At 47.0% G+C, this 22,448-nt stretch overlaps 1 protein-coding gene across 2 annotated transcripts in view; it reads left to right on the top strand.

Annotated features, from left to right (window-relative positions):
- The window catches only part of ME3 (malic enzyme 3), a 90,825-nt gene that overhangs the window by 44,007 nt on the left and 24,370 nt on the right, over positions 1 to 22,448 (top strand). The window contains exons 4-6 of one of the 2 annotated variants that reach the window (XM_033146089.1): positions 9,172 to 9,247; positions 17,029 to 17,190; positions 20,319 to 20,422. In XM_033146089.1, coding sequence (XP_033001980.1) covers positions 9,172 to 9,247; positions 17,029 to 17,190; positions 20,319 to 20,422 — 342 coding nt within the window. The remainder of the gene's footprint in view (positions 1 to 9,171; positions 9,248 to 17,028; positions 17,191 to 20,318; positions 20,423 to 22,448) is intronic. The other variant, XM_033146090.1, reaches the window with a different exon arrangement.

Below are 22,448 nucleotides of genomic sequence, written 5' to 3'. Positions count from 1 at the left end.
CCACAGCTAAGGAAACGGCTCAACTGTACTTGCAGCACATCTTCCGCCTGCATGGCCTTCCCGAGCGTGTGGTTTCTGACCGCGGCGTCCAGTTCACATCCCACTTCTGGCGAGCCCTGCACCAGACCCTTGGGACGGAGGTCTGTCTATCTTCGGCCCACCACCCGCAGACCGATGGCCAGACGGAACGGGCAAATGCGGTGCTGGAGCAGTACCTCCGGTGTTACTGCAGCTTCCAGCAGGATGACTGGGTTGATCACTTGCCATTGGCGGAGTTCGCCTACAACAATGCAGTGAACGCCTCCACCCAGCAGACCCCGTTCCAGGCCTCCTACGGCTACCATCCACGTTTGTTCCCAGACGTGCTGCCAGCTTCCGCGGTCCCCGCAGTGACAGACTGGCTTCAGGAGCTTCAGTCCCAGCAACAATTATTGATGGAGCAACTGCGCCAGGCCAAGGACGCTTACAAGGCCCAGGCTGACCGACATCGTCAGGAGGGGCCAGAACTCCATGTTGGCGATCGGGTGTGGCTCTCTACCCGTCACCTGCATCCTTCTCGGCCCTCACGAAAGCTGGATGCACGGTTTGCCGGCCCATTCACCATCACTGCGCAGGTGTCGCCGGTGGCGTTTCGCCTCCAGTTACCTCCATCGCTCAAGGTTCACCCAGTATTCCACCGGTCCCTACTTAGTCCAGTCGCCCCGCCCGACGAGTTCCACCCAGACAATCCACGACCGCAGCCAGTTTTGGTTGAGGGGGAGCCTGAGTTCGAGGTGGAGCGCATTCTCGACTCACGATACCGCAGGGGGAAGCTCCAATACCTCATCGACTGGAAGGGGTATGGGCCTGAGGATCGTTCATGGGAACCAGCGGAAAACGTCCACGCACCTGCCTGCCTCCGTGATTTCCATGCAGCTTACCCCAGCAAGCCTGGTCCAGCCCCTCGGTTGAGGGGGAGGCCTGGGAGGGGGGATGGTGTGATGGCCTGGGAGTCAGACTCTGATGCTGAACCTGAGGGATCCCAGCCTGCACAGGATTCCCCGCCTCCAGAACCAGCTGAGCCGGGGCCAGGGCTTGAGCCTGAAGGATCCCCACCTGTGCTGGATCCCCAGGTGCAGGCATCAGCAGAGTCTGCTCTGGCTCCTGATGGGAGGGAGGACCCATTGCCTGCAGGTGCTCCACTCCCAGCCTCTTCAGAGGAAGCTGAGGCTTCCCCTGGGTCCTGTATCCCACCATCCTCTCCTGAGTTACAGAGGCTCAGGGCAGAGAGGCGAAGGGAGTTAAGTGTCTGCAGGAGGAGTGCTCGCCTCCAGGCCCGGAGGAGAGGCGAGTCTCCGGAGGATCGGGACCGCCCTAAGCATAGGGCCAGATAAAAGCCAGCCAGACGCAGCCCAAGTTGCGTGAGCAACTTAGTTGCAAGCGTGTGCTCAACCTGCAACCTTGTGCCTGAACCTGCCTTGGACCTTGACCTGCTTCCTGCCTCGCTCCCTGCCGGACTGACCTCCTTTGGACCCCTAGACCCAGGACTGGACTTGGACCTCGCTTCATGGACAAACCCTTGGGGCCAGCACACTAACTTTTCAAGGCACTAGGTCACTGCATTCTGTGGATTTACCCTCCAGCTGCTTAAAATATCAGAAGCCCCTTCCATTGTAGCGGGGCCTTCACTGTGGCTGCCCCTGTTCTGTGGAACAGTGTCCCGGTTGAGAAAGGACATTGCTGTCAGATTCCAGTTGCTGGGAATCACAGCTAGGAAGAGCACTGTTGCACTCGGATTCAGCTTGCAAGCTTTCCAGGAGTGGCAAGCTTTCCAGGAGAAGAAAGTGCTGGGCGAGATGGGCAACTCTCCGTTGGCAGAGCACGAAACCCTTAATCTCAAGTTTTTGAGTCCAAGCCCCACGCTGGGCAAAAGATCCCAACATTGCAGGGGGTTGGACTAGATGACCGTCGTGGTCCCTTCCAACTCTATGATTCCAACTGCTCCAGCAGGCTGTTCTTATGCGGGCATCAACTTTTGGAAAACCACAGGTTACTAATCCTTGGTATAGATTCTCCGTGTTTTTAAAAATAACCCCTGAGGAAGAGGGAACTCCATTGATATGTACTGGATTTGTTACACATTCTTCTTAAACTAACCCCACATTGCTTTGTGAACATTGACTGGAGAAGAGTCCTGCTGGATCAGGCCAAATGACCCCAGCAACCTCTTTTCACCAGATGCCTGTGGGAAGCCTGGAAGAAGGACCTGAGTGCCACAGCACTCTGCCCACTTCTGCTTCAGTATTCAGAAGCGTAACACTTCCAGAACTGGAGACTGACCATAATAGCTAGTACCTGAAGGATCATCTCTTATATGAACCTGCCTTTTCTCTGAGATCATCCTCAGAGGCCCTGCTTCCGGTGACCCTTCCATCAGAGGTTAGGCAGGTGTTTGTTGAAGACAGGGCCTTTTCAGTGGTGGCACCCCAATTTTGAAAAACTCTCCCAACGCAAGTGTTCCTGGTGACTATAATGCTCACTTTTCAGGTAAAGCTCATTTTATTCTCCTGCCGTTGAGCTTGCTGCTGGTTCTAATGCTTTTGTTGTTTTTGTCTTCCTGCTGTTGGCCTTAACCCTTGTTTTTATTGGATGGCGTCTCTATTGCTTTATGGTTGGTTTATGGGTTTTACGTTGCTAATGTAAGCAGCCTTAGGCAATTAATAGGAAAAACATGGAATGAATATATTCAATATAACAATGGGTACACCCTCTTGGCTTGCTTTGTGGAGATTATCAGCCATTCTGTTAGAGACCTGCCAGTTTTATTCTTAGTACAGCTCTTAGTAGAACACTGTTTAATTAATAATACAGAATAATTGTGCCTGTTGTGGAGAATGCAGAAGTATAACCAGCTGGGTTTAAAAAAAAAAAAAAAACAAAACTTTCCAATGTTGTATATCAGGTAACCAATTCTCACTTGGATCCCATTAGCAATGGCCGGTTTATAAATCAGAATCAAATTCCACCCTGCTGTGTCCATTTCAGGCTTTCTTCCTATGGTCAGCCTTTCCAAACCTGGTGCCCTCCAGATGTTTTGGACTACAACTCCCATCAGGCCAGCTGGGGCTGATGGGAACTGTAATGGAAAAAATCTGGATGGGACCAGGCTTGGGGGGGGGGGGTGGCCTGCCATTATATTCCCAGTTACAGGTGGGTAGCCGTGTTGGTCTGCCATAGTCAAAACAAAATCGAAAATTCTTTCTAGTAGCACCTTAGAGACCAACTGAGTTTGTTCCTGGTATGAGCTTTCGTGTGCATGCACACTTCTTCAGATACACTGAAACAGAAGTCACCAGATCCTTAAATATATATTCCCAGTTTGCTCTATCAATAGATTATGAGCCATTTTGTAATCTCAGAAGTAGGAGTGTCAGAGAATTCAAAGAAACAAGAGCAGAAATTGCTGGTGTTCGCCTATTTTGTCCCATACCCGGAACAGAAGTCAATTCAGTGAATACACTTGGTATTCACTGCTGTTGCTTTCAGTACACAAATGTAACTGTGGCTTTTGCTACGTCATTGAATACGTCCTCGCTTCTCAGGAGTGAGCCAGCAATAAATCACACTGAGTAAGTAAAGTTAGCTCTTTATTAGAAGAAACAAGGTCTGCTCAGGAGTGCCAGGCCTAATGAGCACAGCAACTCTTCTGAGTAGGTTTTGCCCCTGTGAGGCAGTTGTGGAGACTGAAGGTCCCCACCTCCCCACAGCTGCCTAAGTCTCCTTCTCTCCTGGGTCCTTCCGAAGCAGTCTGAGACTTGCGCCTGTGTCTGTCTCTGCTCTTCCTTCTTCATGCCTCTTCTGGTTCTGGGAGACCAGGGGGAGGGGGAGGGAAGATTGTTGCTGCAGGAGGGGGAGACATCTGTGACTCTGCACCAGCCTGACTCATCGTTGCCTTTTGTCCCCCTTCATCCCTCTCCACTGCTTCAGCTTCTGCCTCTGATTCTGGACTTCTCTCTGCCACAGACTCTCCCAGCTCACTAAGCCCTGTTACCTCTTCAGGTTCTGACTCCTCTTCTTCCCAGTTTCCTTCCTCTGACCACTCATCATTGTCCCACCACCGCTTCCTGGGCTCTGAGCCTTCTTACTTGGGGGGTTCCCTGGTTGTTGGCCATGGTGGGTGGGAGTCCCACGAGGTCTGGGAGGGAGGCACAGGTTCCCCTCACCTGCTACTAGCTCCTCAAAGTGCAGTTGTTTTCCTAATTCACAAAGAAGGCAATACTTCCTCTGCAAAGGTTCTGTCAATGATTCAGTTCCTGCTCTTTTGGAAGCTGCCTTCTCGAGACATCTTTTTCCAATTATCTGTTTCTCGACCCCCTAGAAACTTCCTCTTTTATCACGATTAAAAGGGGTGGTTTTCACTTGAGAAATAATGCTCTTCTTGTTTATGTTAAGCATTTTTCTTCCTTCCTTAGAAAAGTTCTTGTCCAGTCAGATTTTGGCTGGGTGAGGATATAATACTGGCTCTCTGATCGCTGCAGTTCACAAAATCAGAGCGGGTTAGGGAAAAACCACAAAGAAAATCAGAACCGATTAGTTTCAGAAAGAAGCCTCTCCCAGCTCTACCACGAGATGCCTGGGACTGAACCAGGGACGTTCTGTGTCTTTCCCCCCCAGTTCTGCAAAGCCTGAAGGAACAGCGGCACCGACCCACTCCAGTTTGAATTGAGGCACAGGGAAAGAGTTTGTTAACCCCATTCTCCATGGTAATGGGCTGGAGCTCAGTGACAGAGCATCTGTTTCTGCATGCAGATGTTCCCGGAGGAACGTTGTAGAACAACAAATAAAGCAGCATGATATGTGGACGGTCCAGTATAAATCCATTTCTAGCGCCCTATTACTGCATCAGTGACATGTTGCAGAATATACCCACACACACAAAAAACCCTGTCTGTGTTCCTCCCGTCCTGCCATATAATCTGATTTTGAAAGATCCATGAAGCAGGGAGGGAACTCATAAACCCCCTGTCTCCTCCTGATCATAGTCTCCTAAGTATAATCAGGCAAGTTAGATCCACGCTGGACCTTTACAAAGACAGCATTGTTTATATACTGGAGACACTTAGCTAGTTATCCCAATACATTCATTAAGCTGATTTCAAGAACAGACAGAGAGCACAATGCTACGACTAGCAATTTTCTTCATTGGCAATAAAATTCTAGCTGGATTCAAATATCATCTTTTTCCCCCTTTTTTTTTACTGCTATGAGAAAAGGGTTGTTGCAACAGGAGGGAGCCATTCCTGAGATATGTGGGTTTCATGTTTATGGAAAAGGGAGCCAAAATTCCTTTCCCCGCTTCTTTAGTTTCCTTTCATAAAAAAGGCTTCCTTTCTTCAGATACATCTGCTTTCTGTACGCTTCCAGCCACTGAAGCAGTTATTTCTCTCAAGAAGCTGAATGATTTCTGCCAAAGACTACACCCCATATGACCCGTCACCTCTAGCCAACTTGCAAAAAAAAACTTTTGTCTTCATTGGCCGCATTCGCATGGCACAATAAATCTGGCTTTCTCGCTTATCGCGGTTTCTGATGCACGCTCCCCGGTCGCTCCTGCTTTGCTCTTACACAATGTGAAGAAAAGAAATAAGCCAGGAAGCCACAATTAAAGCCTAGTTTCCCATTAATGTTTGAACCCAGGATCGTGGTTTGTTGCTCCCTAACAAACCAGGATCTCTAGCCAACCTTAAACCATGGCTACAGCTGCCTTCTCCAACCTGATGTCTTCTGGATGCTTGAACTCCAGTTCCCATCATTCCCAACCAACATCTACTAGCCCAAGTCGCTATGCTGTCCCTCCACTGTCAAACACAACATGCCCCTAGATGCCAGTTACTAGGAATCACAAATGGGGAGAGTTCAGGACCAGTTTGTGGGTTTCTCCCAGATATCTGGCTGGCCACTGTGAGAACAAGATGCTGGACTGCCTGTAGATGGACCGCTGGCCTGATCCAACAGGCTCCTTTTAATGTTTTATATGGTGAAAAGGGAGAAAGACTGCATAGAAGTAGCACTGCATATTCCATAAATGCTAGTTTATGAGGTCCAGCTCCGAGGGCCTTCTGGCAGTTCCCTCACTGCGAGAAGTGAGTTTACAGGGAACCAGGCACAGGGCCTTCTCGGTAGTGGCGCCTGCCCTGTGGAACGCCCTCCCATCAGATGTTAAGGAGGTGAGAGTAACAATATAACCTCTCGAAGACATCTGAAGGCAGCCCTGTTTAGGGAAGGTTTTAATGACTGATTTTAATGTATTTTTAATATTTCGTTGGAAGCCACCCAGAGTGGGCAGGGTATAAATAAATAAAAATTATTATCATTATTAGTATTATTACTATTACAGTGGTACTTCGGGTTACAAACACCTCGGGTTACAAACACTTCAGGTTACAGACTCTGCTAACCCGGAAGTAGTACCTTGGGTTAAGAACTTTACGTCAGGATGAGAATAGAAATCGCGTGCCAGTGGCGCGACGGCAGCGGGAGGCCCCATTAGCTAAAGTGGTACCTCAGATTAAAAATGGTTTCAGGTTAAGAACAGACCTCTGGAACGAATTAAGTTCATAACCAGAGGTACCACTGTATTATTATTATTATTATTATTATTATTATTATTATTATTAATTCTTTACAACCATACCCTCCAATAGGGACGTCCAATTCAACAACAACAACAACAATAATATTTATACCCTGCCCATCTGACACTCTGGACAGCTTCCAACATATATAAAAACTTAACAAAACATTAAACAGATGGTTCGGGGACCGGATGACTCCATACCCTCCGACAATTCTCCAATGAAAATAGGGATGTCCAAAGGAAAAGCGGGACATTCTGGGGTCACATCAGAAACCAGGAAGGCTTCTGTAAACCCAGGATTGTCCCTGAGAAATAGGGGCACTTGGAGGCACTTGGATCGCCTTCTTCCGATCCCTCGAGATCCTCATGGTTTAAGGGTGTGTGTTTTTGCAGTGGATTCATAAAGATGCCTTGGAAACGGCACCTTTTGGCTCTCATATGAAGGTCTGGCTTAAAACATGCGATGGCAGCTTAAGGTGGTTACTCAGCAAAGGGAGGCGGCTTATTATCTTCTGCTTTCAAATTATTTCAAGACAAATCCATCCTGACTCTCGTCTAGTTCCCCATTCTCCTCTTCTTCCTCCACTTCACATTAAGGGTACTTCCAGGAGGAAAGAAATTATTGGCTATTTGGTTTATTTAAAGAACAGAAGCAAAACCCTGTAACAATTAGCCGAGCCTTTGCACGTACATGCGAGAGGCAACCCATAAAAAGCGGCAATTAGTCACTGCCATTACTTCAACCCCTCGGATGGTTAATTATGATCTGTGCTTGGAGAAATGAAGTGCAGGCTCAGGCAAGAGTCCTCTGCCATTGCTGGCCCTTTGTCAGGAGGAGTGCTTGTTAGCTTAAGCCTTCCCCAAAAGAGCTAAACAATTACGAATGTTTGGTTTTCAAATTTCAGGGCCTTGGCGATCTCAGAAAGAATATCTGCAAACATAGAGAATGATGGGAGTGGCTCCTTGGAAAGGCTCCCTGGAGACCCGTGCTTCATTGCATACATTTTTGGGGAGTTTTCATTACTGGAAACTAAACCATGAATCCCTTATCCAAAGTTGTGCTTTTAAAAATGTATTGCTGAGTGGATGCATCATTAAATCGTGCGTTGCATTACACAGAGCAGACAGGAATTTGCAGATTTAACGAAAACAAGGGAAGCAGGAGTGAAGAATGGTAACTAGATACAGATATACAGGTGAAACTCGAAAAATTAGAATATTGTGGAAAGGTTCATATCTTTCAGTAATTCAACTTAAAAGGTGAAACTAATATATGAGATAGACTCATGACATGCAAAGCCAGAGATGTCAAGCCTTTATTTGTTATAATTGTGATGATTATGGCATCCAGCTGATGAAAACCCCAAAGTTGAGATTGTTAATTTGGGGTTCTCATCAGCTGTACGCCATAATCATCACAATTATAACAAATAAAGGCTTGACATCTCTCGCTTTGCATGTCATGAGTCTATCTCATCTATTAAACTCCAGTAGCTAATGAAAGCAATGGCTTACATAAATGGACTTTTCCACAATATTCTAATTTTTCGAGTTTCACCTGTAGATATAGATATAGAAATAGATAATTGCAAAATGCCAGAGCCAGCAAAACTTTTCTAGGAGTTAGAGCCAAAACAGGTAAGATGTTAATTGCGTGGATGCATGTAAAGTGCATTTGTCAGGTCTGCGTTAGGGTTGCTCACGAGTAATCAGACATGAGCCTCAACTGTCTTTTAACAGTTTATTGGTGCAGACTATTTACAGTGCAGAGAACGTGGAAACAAACATGACCGTCCTAGTCACTCGCAGAATCCGGGAGTGCCAGTTTCCGGCTGTGACCCCAACATAAGAATTTCGGCACCCCAAAGCGCCGCCTCCCCGGTCTCCTTTTGACCCCTGCACACCTGGGGCGATGGAAGTGGCGTGCTCCCCTCAGAGCGAAACTCATGAGGCGTGCTGGGGCTCTCAGCAGCATCTCCAAGCTCTTGCCTCACCTGGCTGTTTCCAGCCTGCCCCTCCCTGCTGGAGGAGGTGCCCCGTTTCCCGCTGGAAGAGGTTTCACTACTGAGGAGGTGTCGGAGCTCTCGGTACATCGACAAGACCTCCCGCCCTGCCGAGGGCGGTTCCCTGACAGCATTGTTGTTGTTGTTTTACAAAAAACCCAAAACAAAACAAGCAGCTGAAGCAGGAAGAACCTGAGCAGTAGTGGAACCATTGGGTGTGAGAAGAGGGAGAGAGTTTAGCTGTTCCTCCATCCCTCCTGTGGTCTCTGCAACGCCCCCCACCCCCACCCCCAAATCTACTATTTGCTGCATTGGTAGGGCATCCTTCATTGGCACCAGTGGAGACTTCCATGTTGATGCAAATATCAGCTGCCGGAGGGGAAAGAGAATGGGATTCCCCACTCCTGTTTCAACAATTGCATAAAAGAGGCTCCAGTTTCTTGTTTTTGCACACCAATGTATCCTTTCTCCCCGCTAAACAGTACTGCAACTTCTAAGCATCGCAACTTTTCTTAGACTGTGATCGCTCTGTTCTTTTTTCCTCTCCTCTAGGGGGCTTTTCATTACCATTCACGATAAAGGACATATTGCAACGATGCTGGACTCATGGCCTGAAGAAAACATAAAGGTAATGGAATATCCTCCCACATGTGGTCTCCCAAAACCAAGATGCACGTCTTCCCGTCTGTGTTCCCATGGGAGTCATGTGATCCGCTCGAGATCACAAAGCCCCAAATATGTGCTTTTTTTTCAGGGCGAGATCTTGGCACTGTGAGATCACAGTGACTCAAATGGCTGCACCCCAAAAGTGTGTGTCCCTTTTTTTAGACACTTGTGGGGTATGTAATGTAATGGGTATCTTGACTCATTTTTAGCTGAATAGAAACTGATTATGAAAATCTTGAGCTGCTGGAGCAGATTTCATGTTTGTGTGTGATGTATTCCAGCTGCAGAAAGCTACAGGAATTTGGGGTTGTGCCTATGAGGGCTTTGTCCCAGAAATTAGCTTCAGTGTCAAGGCTCAGCCATTACATATCTAAAAGCAAGTTCCTGGGTTCTATCTCTTTGTCACACAGCAGTGTGACAAAAGAAGGGCAATTCAGAGCAGGCACATGGAAAAAGGTTCCCAAGAGCTCTAGGTGACCCATATATAACACTGAAAAGCCAGCTCCTGGTTTCTGTCTCTTTGTCACACAGAAGTGTGACCAAGAATGGAAATCCAGGGTGGGCATAGGCAGATAGGCTGAGTTTCTCAAGCATTCCAGATGGCCCTGGATGTTCTGAGATGCTACACTCCCATCTGGTGAACCTTGCAATATTCAGAGACTACACCGGGCAAGCAAATTGACTCTTCAAGTAGGTACAATGGTGCTTTCTGCTCCTCCCACCTATTGCAGCAATGAACATGAACTGATAATGAAGTGACTGCTTCTGAGCACGCGTCGTTCCTTTATCACTGAATAATTGCAACTCACTTGCATCTACTATTATGGGAGGGTGCCTTGCAGACAAAATTACTCCCAGACCCTTTCCCCCATTAAAAACAAAGCATTTTTGCAAATGCTACCTGTCCATAGCTTTCTAGGGAAGCCTTGCCAAGTCACCAGCAATATTCCCCAGGATCACTTGTGGGGCTGCTTTGCAAGAAACGACCCCATTTAACATTTACAAGTTACAAGTTTGCACAGCTGAACGAGAACTTTCAGGAGTGTAAGCAGATCAAGCTCGGAGCAGTCATGTGGCTAATTTGCGGTTTGGTTTTTGTTAAAACACTGAGTCTCATGGGTGGTAGAGTTGCGCATGCCCAATTGCATTTGCTCTGGTTTCGTCAAAATTTACCACCAAAGTGCGAGGTCCTTTGTTTACTGCAGTCCCACGCTTGCTAAATTCCCACATCATTTACAGTTACCGTCTGGCATGGGATTGTTGTCAGGGACTGAAGCCTGGTTCAAAAGTGCACGGAGGCAAACCGGGTTAGAAATCAGGAAACCAGAGTATATCCAGGATTCAAGAAACGGCATTTTCCCAAGTCAGACCATAGAGTCCCATCAAGCTTCAGTATTGTCTGCACTGACTGACAGCAGCTCCTCAGCATTTCAAGCAGGGGATATTCCCAATCTTACCTGGAGAACTCTGTGGTTGCCATTCTGTTTTTTTGGCCTACAACTCCCATCATCCTTAGGTAGCAGGACCAGTGGTCAGGGATGATGGGAGTTGTAGGCCAAAAACATCTGGGGACCCAAGGTTGAGAAACCCTGTGTTACAGGCACTGTGTGCCTGAATGCTGGGAATCAAGAGTGGAGAGAGTGCTGTTGCGCTTGGGTCCTGCTTGTGGGTTTCTCGCAAGCATCTGGTTGGCCACTGTGGGTTTCTGTTGGATTTCTCCAGTATCCTTCCAAGAAAATAAACAAGAGCCCTGCTGGAGGGCAACCAAGATATTCTGGGAACCAAGCCTTATGAGCAACGCTTGAGGGAGTGGGGTATGTTTAGCCTGGAAAAGAGGAGACTGAGAAGAGATATGATAGCCATCTTCAAATATCTCAAGGGCTGTCACATGGAAGATGGAGCAAGCTTGTTGTTTTCAGTTCTGGAGGACCCAAACCAATGGCTTCAAGTTACAAGAAAGAAGATTCCAAGTAAACATCAGGAACAACTTTCTGACAGTAAGAGCTGTTTGACTGTGGAACGGTCTCCCTCAAGAGGTTGTGGACTCTTGGAGGTTTTAAAGCAGAGGTTGGGTGGCCATGTGTCATGGATGCTTTAGCTGAGACTCCTGCATTGCAAGGGGGTTGGACCACATGACCCTTGGGGTCCCTTCCAACTCTATGATTTCTATGGATCAGCCAAGCCCATCTAGCTTCAACATTGTGTCTTCATCGTGGCCAGCTAGATTCCTATGGGAAGCCCACAAGCAGCAGCTGAGCGCAACAGCGCTCTCCTCACTTGCAATTTCCACTTGCGATATTAATAGAATCATAGAACTGTAGAGTTGGAAGGGACAACCCACTGCAATGCAGGAATATTTTCAAGGAGGTCATACTGCCTGAGACAGTGCAGGTGTGGTACGTAGCCACCGTGACGAGTTAATGTCCATGGGTTTCTCTAGCAAGACTCCCAAAAGGGCTTACATGAAATCAAAGCAAGACAGCCCCCCCCCCCAGACTTACAATCTTAAAAGAAACACAGCATGCAAGGGGAATGGGACAGGGAGAGAAGAGGAAAATCAGGCACCAAGTTTCTGAACAGTTGTTCCTATAATGACCAGTTGGCACAATTCAGGAGCTCCTAATGGATCTGGGCCCCAGCCAAGCCCAGAGGCTTTTAAAGCCATCCAGGTTTGAGCAACGCTTTGAAACTTTGGTTCTAGTGCCAGAATGGTGTTGGGAGACTCCCGCAAACCATCGCGTTCCCACATCCTGGCAGTGGATAAATGCTAAAAGCAAGATGGGGTGAGATGGAAAGCAACAACTCACTAAATTAGGATTTCAAGTTTTAAACCGTGGATTACTCGGCCAAAGCTGTGAGTTCACAAGCTGCCAGGGCTCAGCTTCAATTGGGGGGGGGGGGTGATGCGAGGCCGAGTTACTTTTAGAGTTTTATCCTGTCCTGATTCTTTTGTGTTGCTGTAATGCTGTAACAGTAAGTGGATTTCCCATGCAGCTCATTTGGTATATTCAGTTATAAGTCATCTCTGCACTACGTCAAAAAGGCACCTGCATTTGTGTTTTTGGTTATATGCACATTTACTTAATTTGATAGCGGTTTGAATTTCTTTTAATCTAATCTGCACACTTAATTATGTTCAGCTCTTGAGTTGGCTAAGCAGCATATGGTTAATCAGCTCAAATGCCTTTAATCAGCAGATAGCCACATCGACCTTACTTTTCTCAAAGTAATATTCGTTTCAAGTTTACAGTGACAATGGGGCTGGGAGACCCCAGAGCCATTTGAATGCATGCATCTATTGCAGAGCCAATGTATATCATTCCCTTTTAATCAGGGTTTCGCTGTTACAAAGGACTTGGAGAATGTGGGGCCTGCTGTCTGCTTAACCTCATTCTGTGTCTGGCTTTCTAGCTTTGAATTGGTTTCTGCACCGAGAATGTCCCCTGACCTAACTCCTGATTAGGTGCAACGAGGAAACTTCCGATGAACGAGGGTTGGCTCTGCAGTGTGTTTTATAATGAGTCCAATGGGACACAGATGCGCGGCAGAGTTCAGCCAGCAAATGTAACCCACAAATATACACACACATGCTTTTATTTTCCGTGTGTGTACAAAGACAATAGCTTTCCTCCACCCACGCCCATGTCAGAAGTGATTACCCGTGTAGATAACTTTTCGCATAACTTTTGCAACTGAAAGCGACTGGCCGACCTGGAAAAGAAGGAAGCCGTCAGTCCCCTTGGGTGACGCTCGTTGCTTTCGACTGGATAGCAACGCCTATTTATCTTCCGACCTCGGCAGCAACAAAAAAACAACAACACCTCAGGCCATATGGCAGAAGTTTTTTAATCCCCCAGTGAATTCTCCCTTTAATCATTGGAAATATGTTAAGAATATTTTAGAGCGAATTCCTTCTGAACTAGGGGGGGGGGAGTCCTCGTGGAGTCTGTTGTTCTGTTCCTAAGTAAACACAGCTTTTTCTCATTCCTCTTCCACCCACTCCCTAAAGCAGGTAAATCTGAGGAAATATCCGACAGTCTCTTAGTCTTGCATTCGCTGCCTTCTCGCCCTGTGTGCACGATCCCTATTAGAATCATAGAATTGTGCAGATAGAAGCATCATCTAGTCCAGGCCCTCCAGATGTTTTGGGACTACAACTCCCATCATCAAACTTGGCCCTCCAGATGTTTTGGGACTACAACTCCCATCATCCCTGACCACTGGTCCTGTTAGCTAGGGGTGGTGGGAGGTGTAGCCCCAAAACATCTGGAGGGCTGAGTTTGCCTGTGCCTGATCTAGTCCAACCCCTTGCAATGTAGGAGTATGTATCTGTCCCGTATGGGGATCAAACCTGTGACCTTAACAGCACTGAGCTCGGAAGGACTCCACTGCCATGTTTGGGTGCAGTGCTAAGCCACAAGCCATGTGTAAAAGAGACCAGGCTTGAAGTTTGCAACACAGGGGTTTATCTTATTCTTCTGGAACTTAAGCCACGGCAGAGCAAGTTGGGCAGGACTCCTAACTCCTGTATTCTTCCAGGCATTTTAACCTGTGCATTTTTAAATTTTGAAGGGTCTTCTTCTTTCGTTGCATTTTTGTTGTGGTGCACATGGCGGTACCCAGCCCTGAAATTCTAAACAGGGTGAAGAGCAGTATAAAAGATGCTTTAAGTCAAATGTTCTCAGATAGCTCTTGTGGTTTGCCCGGGGAACATGATCTGCAGAACCAGCTCCAAACTAGACCCAGCTATCAGGGGGTGTGGGTTAATACTGGGAAATCGCTCTAGGTTAATTGCAGCAAGGACTACAAGCTGATGGCGTTCCAGAGCAAGGAAAGTGGACTCGACAAAAAACAAAAAACACAAAAAACCCACACACACAATTCTCCTTTTGTTAACTATGTCCTGGATTCTGATTTCAGTTTTTGCTTTTATTGTTTTTCTGCTATGGGCTGCACCACCGGGCACCGAATTGTAAACTGGAACTTGGCCCAGAGGCTGGAGGATAAGAAGAGCTAAATTACACCACTTAAAAGGAAAACAGAATTAAAGCTCTTTTAAATTGTGTTTTGTACTTCCTGTGGGGGTGATAAAGGCTACAGTAAATCATTTCAAAGCCTGCCAACTAGACGTATGAAAAATAAGCAAATTAAATTACTTCCTGAAGTCGCAGTTGCTTCTTGTCCCTTTTTGCCCTTCAAAGGCAAAAGGGCAAAAGCAGGGCGGTCCTGGGCTTTCAGCCCATTTGCACCCGTGCTTTTCATGCCCTTTGAAGATTTCCTATCCACCTATTTCCTTATTTATGAGGGGTTTTTTTTTAATCTGGTCTGCAACTGGAGTCAGTTTTTGTTTAGTTTTTAAGGGTGTTTAAAAGCGGACTCAAGGGACAGGCATCACTTCCCATGACATACCCACATTATTTCCTTTGTCTCATTCCTTCTGGTGGTCAAATAGCGCTTGCAGGTTTTTGAAACATTGCAAAAAACCTGCCAAACCTGTTTGGTCAGAGGCAATGTCGGAATGAGTGAGCACACCAAGGATGGCGATTCCCTCTTTCCAACAGCTTCATGGAAAAATCCAGTTGCCATGTCTCCCATCTTTTACATCTTCATTTTCAGGCTCTGCTGCCCAATCAGACTTTCCCTTCTGGCCTTATTATTTCTAGCCTTGATCTTCTTGGATGACATAGAGGCTATTTCTGCATCCTGCCCAATCTGAGACCACCTTTCCTGGTGGACAATATTCTAGGAGTCCATGGTGGGTAGGATCAGAGGCAAAAGAAGAGCGGGACAATGGATGTCATTGTGGTGTAGTGGTTAAGAGCGGTAGTCTCGTAATCTGGTGAACCGGGTTCGCGTCTCCGCTCCTCCACATGCAGCTGCTGGGTGACCTTGGGCTAGTCACCCTTCTCTGAAGTCTCTCAGCCCCACTCACCTCACAGAGTGTTTGCTGTGGGGGAGGAAGGGAAAGGAGAATGTTAGCCGCTTTGAGGCTCCTTCGGGTAGTGATAAAGCGGGATATCAAATCCAAACTCTTCTTCTACTCTTAGCTATCATAGAATTGTAGAGTTGGAAGGGACCATGAGAGTCATCTAGTCCAGCCCCCTTGTAATGCAGGAATCTTTTGCCTAACATGGGGCTCGAACCCACGACCCTGAGATTAAGAGCCTCTTGCTCTACCAACTGAGCTCTCCCTGGTAGTGCAGTTACAGATACACATTCAAACAGGTTCTTGCAAGAACCAAGAGGGATATGCTTAAGCTAAGTGTACAAAAATTGGTACAAAGCTACAGATACGATAGATGGATTTTTAAAAAAATGCAGCTAGAAAAACAAGAATGGGCTGCAGACAGAGGTCCTCCAGTCTAATGCCAACTAGGATGTTCATTTTCAGGTTCTGCTGAGATGCTGGGGAGAGGGAATAGTGCTCTTGTGCTTGGGTCCTGGGTTTTATTTATTTCCCACAGGCATCTGCTTGGCCACCATGAGAACGGGATGCTGGACTAGATGGGCCTTTGTCCTGATCCAGCAGCAGGTTCTTATGTTCTTCTCTAGGTGACAGATGTTGTGTTCCCTCATCCCACTTTGACCTCTAGTGAACATGTATGGCGGGTTTTTGTCATTTCGAAAACCAGCACAAGGTGTTTGACCAGCAACACAAACCAGATGCAAAGCATCCCTTGCCCTCCACACTATTCTGCATCTCCTTAGGCCAGTGATTTCCAACCAGGGTGCCTTGAATGATGGCAGACTAGCCTCTGTCCCTCTTTCTTTCCCTCCCTTCCTCCGATGCCCTCATGCGTCTCTGCCTCCCAAAGACTTGCTTGGCTGGTTGTTGCAGCAGCAGCCCTGCCTACAATCTCCACAGGTGAATGGTGCCTCTGGGGCTGGCCAGGGGGTGCTTCCCAGGCCCCTGTGGGGCAGTGTGAGGAGGCACTTCTCTTTGGGGCAGGTGGGGGGCAGCTCAGAGATCAGAGGCGTCAGCTGTGGCTGCCTAGAGGACTCCCAAGGAGAGGGGAGAAGAGAGGGGGCTGAGGGAACACGCCACAAAGGAGGGTGTTTGAAAAGGGGTGAGGGGCTGCCATCTCTGCAGACAAGGGGTGACATAACTGAGCTCCAAAGCCCATCAGGGGTGCTGCAGAAAGAATGTAGTTGGTCAAGGGAGCCATGGACTCAGAAATGTTGAAAACCTCTGCCTTGGGCTAACCACTCAGCACATGTGCTAAGTTTTCTCATGGGGGTAGTAGCTCAAGCCGCTTAGTGATTTTGGTTGACTTTTTCTGCACATTTTCCAGCTTTACCATTCGTTTCACTGCTTCGCTTGTGAGTCAGGTAGAACTCGCTCATTCTTTATTTTTAAGGGCCAGGCATGCTGCTACTCATCAATATACTCACTCGCCATCTTATTAAATGAAAAGAAACGTTAAGGCAGTTGCAAAGCCTCCAAGGGGTGTGTGTGTGTGTGGCAGTGGCAAGTTCTCTCGGTGACGGCATAGGCACTAGCCCACCAGTGCCATACCAATACTCAGTGTCCCCCCACCCCTTTACAAACTTGCAGTGTCAGTCTTTCGGAGCTCGACCCGGAGAGGACAAAATTGCTCTGAAGGCGGCAAAGGCGCTTCTAGAACAGCCTCACTGCTGTGCAAATGTGATGTCCGCCTTCATTCACCCTGTGGAATACAATCGCTTGCGAAGTCGTATCAAATGCCGCTTTTTATAACAGCGGGCTTCTCTCTTCGCTCACAGGCCATCGTGGTGACAGACGGAGAGAGGATTCTGGGTCTGGGGGATCTGGGAAGCTACGGCATGGGAATCCCTGTCGGGAAACTCGCTCTCTACACGGCTTGTGGGGGCGTCCATCCCCAACATTGCCTACCTGTCCTTTTGGATGTCGGCACGGACAACGAGGTGAGATTGACTTGCTCGTTTTCATTTGCTGCTATCCTGGAATCTCAAGGTAATGGGTGTGTCAGTGGAGGCTGGTCCATTAGAGTGTATGGGGTACTGCCCCAGGAAATTCAGTCTGCCCTCAGTTAGCCTTGCACAGTATACCTCTGAATATCAGTTGCTGTGGATTGCAGGAGGCGTGAGTCTGTTGCCTTCATATCCTAGTTTTGGACTTCCCATGGGTCTCTGGTTGGCCGCTGTGAGATCAGGATGCTGAACTAGATGGGCCATTGGCCTGATCCATCTTACCTCTTCCAAATTTTGTTGGTAATAATGTGCATTGCAACACATGTGAGCACTTTAGAATATTAGATTTTGGATGCAGAAATCCAAGACGGTCCCTGAGATACTTTGGGTTTGGATGGTTGTCTGAACCGGCACACAGGAACAAAGCGACTATTGTAGCACAGTTTTCAGCTCTTGCGGAACCTCTTGGAATCTAAAACATTGCAGCAGGTATTGCAAGCCCAAGATAAATGCTGGATGCTCTCCCGTCCAGCTGGCCGAAAACTCAAAACAGCTTTCCAGCCAGCAGGGGTTGAAGAGGTCTGCTCCATCTTTCAGCGCGATAATGGGGAGTTGAAAAGATCCTTGGCTGCCCAGGCCTGATACAGCCTTTACTCTTCCTGAAACCAACACATCCCTACGGCTGCTTGGAAGAGATTATATTTCAGCAAACGGAGAATCCCCCCACGGGTGGCTAGAGGCTAATTAATTTCAGCGGTTTGTCAGATCACACACTCTTAATTCTTGCAATAATAATATGAGAGGGTTGCATCTGTTAGCAGTTTTCTGCTTTGCGACTCCAGCAGTTTTAGCTTGTGCCAGAAATGACATCTGCAAAGAGGGGGTTTTTTGGGGGGGATGCTGCCCCCCCTCTTCTTCTTTTAGCCAGTAAATACCTTGTGGCTATTTGATGTGTCCAAGTTTTGTCAACAAAATGCTCTTTTTAAAAATAAAGCTTGCTTTCGCTCTCTTTTTCATTTGACAGCTTACCACACAGGTTGATAATGTGGTCCCCGTGGGTTTGGATATGCCCAGAAGTAGCCTTTGCTGGGGGCTGAGGTCTTACCCCACCCTCTGAATTAGGGGAGAAGGAAGCCATCTCTAACAGCCAATAGAAGGCTGTTTTCAAGGCTAATTTCAGGTGGAATTACAGCTGGGAAGGGCATGGTCACCATGAACTTCTTCCGTGTTCTCTTAGAATGGCAATGGCACCCACCTGAGAGGTGCCAGAGCTGAGCTCAGGCTGGAAAAAAAGCCCCTGATTCTATCCAGAAAAACCTGGGCTTGCCCTTGATAGCAGTACCTTTTCTCTTATTTATATATATATTCCCTATTTTTCTAGCAGCAGGAGACAGCTGGCTGTTCCTTTAACCTAGGACCCTTTGTCTGTGCAGAAGAAAACACTGCTATAAAACGTTGCCTTTTTCCTCTGCGGAGTACATTATGGCACAGAGGAACTTGAGTCACGACTCAGGGAATCCCCTTTTACGCTTCCTGCCGATAGAGCACAGCTGTGTGTCTGCAGCTTTGGAAAACAAGGGCAACAATGAGGTGGGAGCGCCTGCAGGCCAGTCGTCCGTGGAGCAACGGGGAAGTCACGGGACAATGGGTCTGTTGATGGGATGCCCCCTGCATCCCTTGCCTTTGATACGGCTACCAACTCTTTACAGGGTACAAACGGCATCCCGTTCCACTTAGTCACCGAGGCCAGTTAGTCATCACACCTGCTTCTGTTTCCTTCGCTTTGAGCCAGGATCCTGTTTCCCACCAGGCTAAAAGCCGAGGCAGGCCTTCCTGTGAGTCATCGGCTGCGTTGGACGTTCCAGTCTGGAGCAAGCATGGTGGCCGGGATGGAAAATCATTTGGGAAAACAACAATGTGGTCCTGCAGCTATGCAGGCCTTGACCTTGCCACTGGCCTGTTGGGAATCTTGTATAAAGTAAGACACAAGATTACAAGAACAACCCCTCGCTGGATCATTTCAAAGGCCCATCTAGCCCAGACACCTAAGGGAAGCCCCAAAGCTAGGACCTGAGTGTGAATCTTCCCGCTTGAGATTCCCAGCAACTGAGAAAACATTCTGAGCTTCCTCTATAACCTTTCTCCAAAGGGAAGTTGCTCCATCCCCTTTATCGGTTTTGGTTGAGCTTTCCCGAACCTTTTCCATCTCTATACAATATTCCTTTTGAAAGGAAGTGACCAGAACGGTGCACGATATTCTAAATGCGACTGCACCATATATTTTTTTAGAACGGCATTATCAATCAATCAATCAGATTTTTATTACGGTCATAGACCAACATAAGTAAGGTGGGGTACAGTAATTTAGAACCGTTTTGGAAATTTAAAAAGTATTAAAACAGAAGGTATCTGTAAAAGACTATAAGAATCTAAAAGAAGGGTTAGGAACATTAAACAGATATGGAAGAGCATAAAAGGTTAGTATGTAAAAGACTACAAATATCAGTTTAGAGAACACTCTGATGTGAGTGTTCATTAAATCTAGTTTGTGGCACAGGTCACCATCTGACAAATTTTGAACGCAGCTGTGCAGAATCTGGCAACGTTGTATGTTGGAGCAGGATTGGTATCTGACCGCAGCAGGGAGGTATAAAATTGTCCTGTGCGCCCTGGGTACTTATGGAGTAGTGGGGAGCTGAGGCTAATACAAATGTCTCTATGCTCGATTGTGTCTATTTGTCCAGAGTCACAGGGGCATTGTGTCTCCGAGTGAGAAGTCTTCCTGTTTCGACCTTCAGAACTGCATTAATGATAGCGGCGGTTTTAAGTTCCAAACAGCCCCATCCCATTCCTGTGCTAGAACGCCAAGACAATGATAGACCTCGCAATGCACAATATATCTGCATTTGCTTTATCCCCTCGGGGGGGGGGGGCTGATTTAATTGCACAGAAACCATACAGCCTGCAGAGTTGGGTCCTATTTAGGGTTAACTGCCTGAAATGGAGGTAACTATCAGGCATCCTGCTGAATGGATTGAATTTGAGTTTCTACCTTGCTGGGCCAAAAAGCAGCAGGCAGGCAGACGTTGTTGTTTTTTCCTCTCTCTCACACTCCGTTTCAGGCCCTCCTGAACGATCCGCTCTACATTGGCCTGAAGCACAAGAGAGTTCGTGGGAAACAGTACGACAGCCTGATTGATGAGTTTATGCAAGCAGTTGCTAACAAGTGAGTGGAATTTCGAGTGCACGTGTTTTCTCCCATTAGCTGCTTGGCTTTAAGAGAGGTTAAAACTAGCCACGCAAACAGTCCGTTTCAAGGCAAGACTCAGGCAGAGGGGAACCCTCGCATATGTGCCCCTACGGGTGGTCTGAGAATGACCCTTTGTGCTCGAGTCAGGGTTATTTATGTCCACAGAAATCTGATGGGAGAGAGACTCGTTTATCTGGAACAATTTCCTGCTGTCATCGTAGGCCCCTCAAGAAGAGACAGAGATGTGACTCACATACGGACATGTTAAACGAGGCCCAGTTATCACCGGGGGTGGTTAAATGTATTTTTGTATGTTTGTATTTATTTATTTTTAAAGGCACCAAGGATTCTTTGAGGTTCAAAGAATGGTGGTATACTTTTTTTTTTCCTTTTTACAATAATTTTATTATTTTGTGCTATACTACAACAAAACAAATCCAACATACATTCTCATACATTTTTCAATTTTGGCTGACATAGCCATGACTTCCCTCAGACCTTCCACATGGCTTTCAAAGTTATATCTTAATATTATACTTCTTTAAGCAACCATTGCTTGCATTGTCATAAAATTCCTACTTACTCTAACTACCATACTTACAATAATATTTCTACACATTAACTACAAAACTTCTTGAAGTCCTATTAGCGTATTCAATTGTAAATTGTCTTTTAAATAATTCGTGAACTTTAACCAGTCTTTGATGAATTTCTGGTCCCGCTGTTCCCGGATTCTTCCCGTCATTTTATCCAGTTCTGCATATTCCATCAGTTTCACTGTCCATTCTTCTTTCGTCGGTAATTCTTCTTGTTTCCACCTTTGTGCTAGCAAAATCCTAGCTGCAGTCACTGCGTATTGGAAAAGCTTAATGTCCCTTTTTTAGAATGGTGGTATAATTTTAAATGTCTAGTTCCGATGCATACCCTCCAACACCCCTCTGATCAAAATTGGGATGTTGGTTTTTTGGTCCCAAGCTATTGCAGGAGGTAGTGCATGAGACCGAAAATAAGAGCATCTTTTGGTCTGGCGCTCTGGCGTGAGCCAGCTGAAACCGAAAAACGAATTGGGACAGTATGCAGATGGGGCTTGAGCGGCAGGGGAAATTCTATAACCCCCGTGCTTATTTTAGCAGATTAGAATATTGCACTTTGCATAGCTATGCAAATTCAGATAAAGAGGGACATTGGAAGCTGCCTTATACCACTTCAGGCGACTGGTCCACTTAGCTCAACGTTGTCCATACTGACTGGCAGCAATTCACCAGGACCTCAGACAGCTCTGTTTAGAGATGCCATTGGGGAATCACCCTTGGGATTTTTGGGGAACAGAGCATGTTCTCTACCACTGAGCTGTGGCCCTTCCCTGTAAACATATCAGCAGAAATTTGATAAATAAACCTAAGCATATATTGGTGGAGAGTAATGGCAATTGGGGTCTCCCAGGCTCTCTGCCCTTTCTCCATACTGGCTCCACCAGCGGTTTAGCAGGCCCTTTGAACATGGACCTTTAAAGTGGAGCACTATCGTAAGCATTTAGATTCCCATGAGAACCAGGGAGCTGCTTCCATTGGGAATCTCTCCTACCAGCTCAGAGAAACAGGGAGTTTAATGGAACGCAGGAGAGGAAACTTAAGTGAAGAGTCACTTCTCTAATGTGAATGTTGCAATTCATTAGTAACATCCAGCAGCTGTTCTGATTTTCCAGGATTCCTGGAGGCGCCTGTAATTAGCTGCTTGATAATGGTGCCTCAGGCATGTAGCTATTTTTCAAACGTGAGCAATTAATAGGTTTTGGAATAGCAATGCAAACCAAAGTTGTTAGGTTGATCTGCAAGCCGTTCCCCTAAAGCAGATCAGCTGGTCGGTGGTGCTTGCAAATCCACTTATGGGCAGCTGTGGATTTACCTGCCCACCTGACATCGTAAGGCAGGTGGGTGTGGCTTGACATGGCCCGTGCGTCCTCAATTTGGGAGGCTTGGCCCTCCTGAATAGGCCCATGAGC

This window comes from Lacerta agilis, chromosome 4 (assembly GCF_009819535.1).
Source record: "Lacerta agilis isolate rLacAgi1 chromosome 4, rLacAgi1.pri, whole genome shotgun sequence".
NCBI classification, from domain to species: Eukaryota; Metazoa; Chordata; class Lepidosauria; order Squamata; family Lacertidae; genus Lacerta; species Lacerta agilis.
The sequence above is the reverse complement of the archived record's forward strand: the minus strand, read 5'-3'. Positions and strand labels throughout refer to the sequence as shown.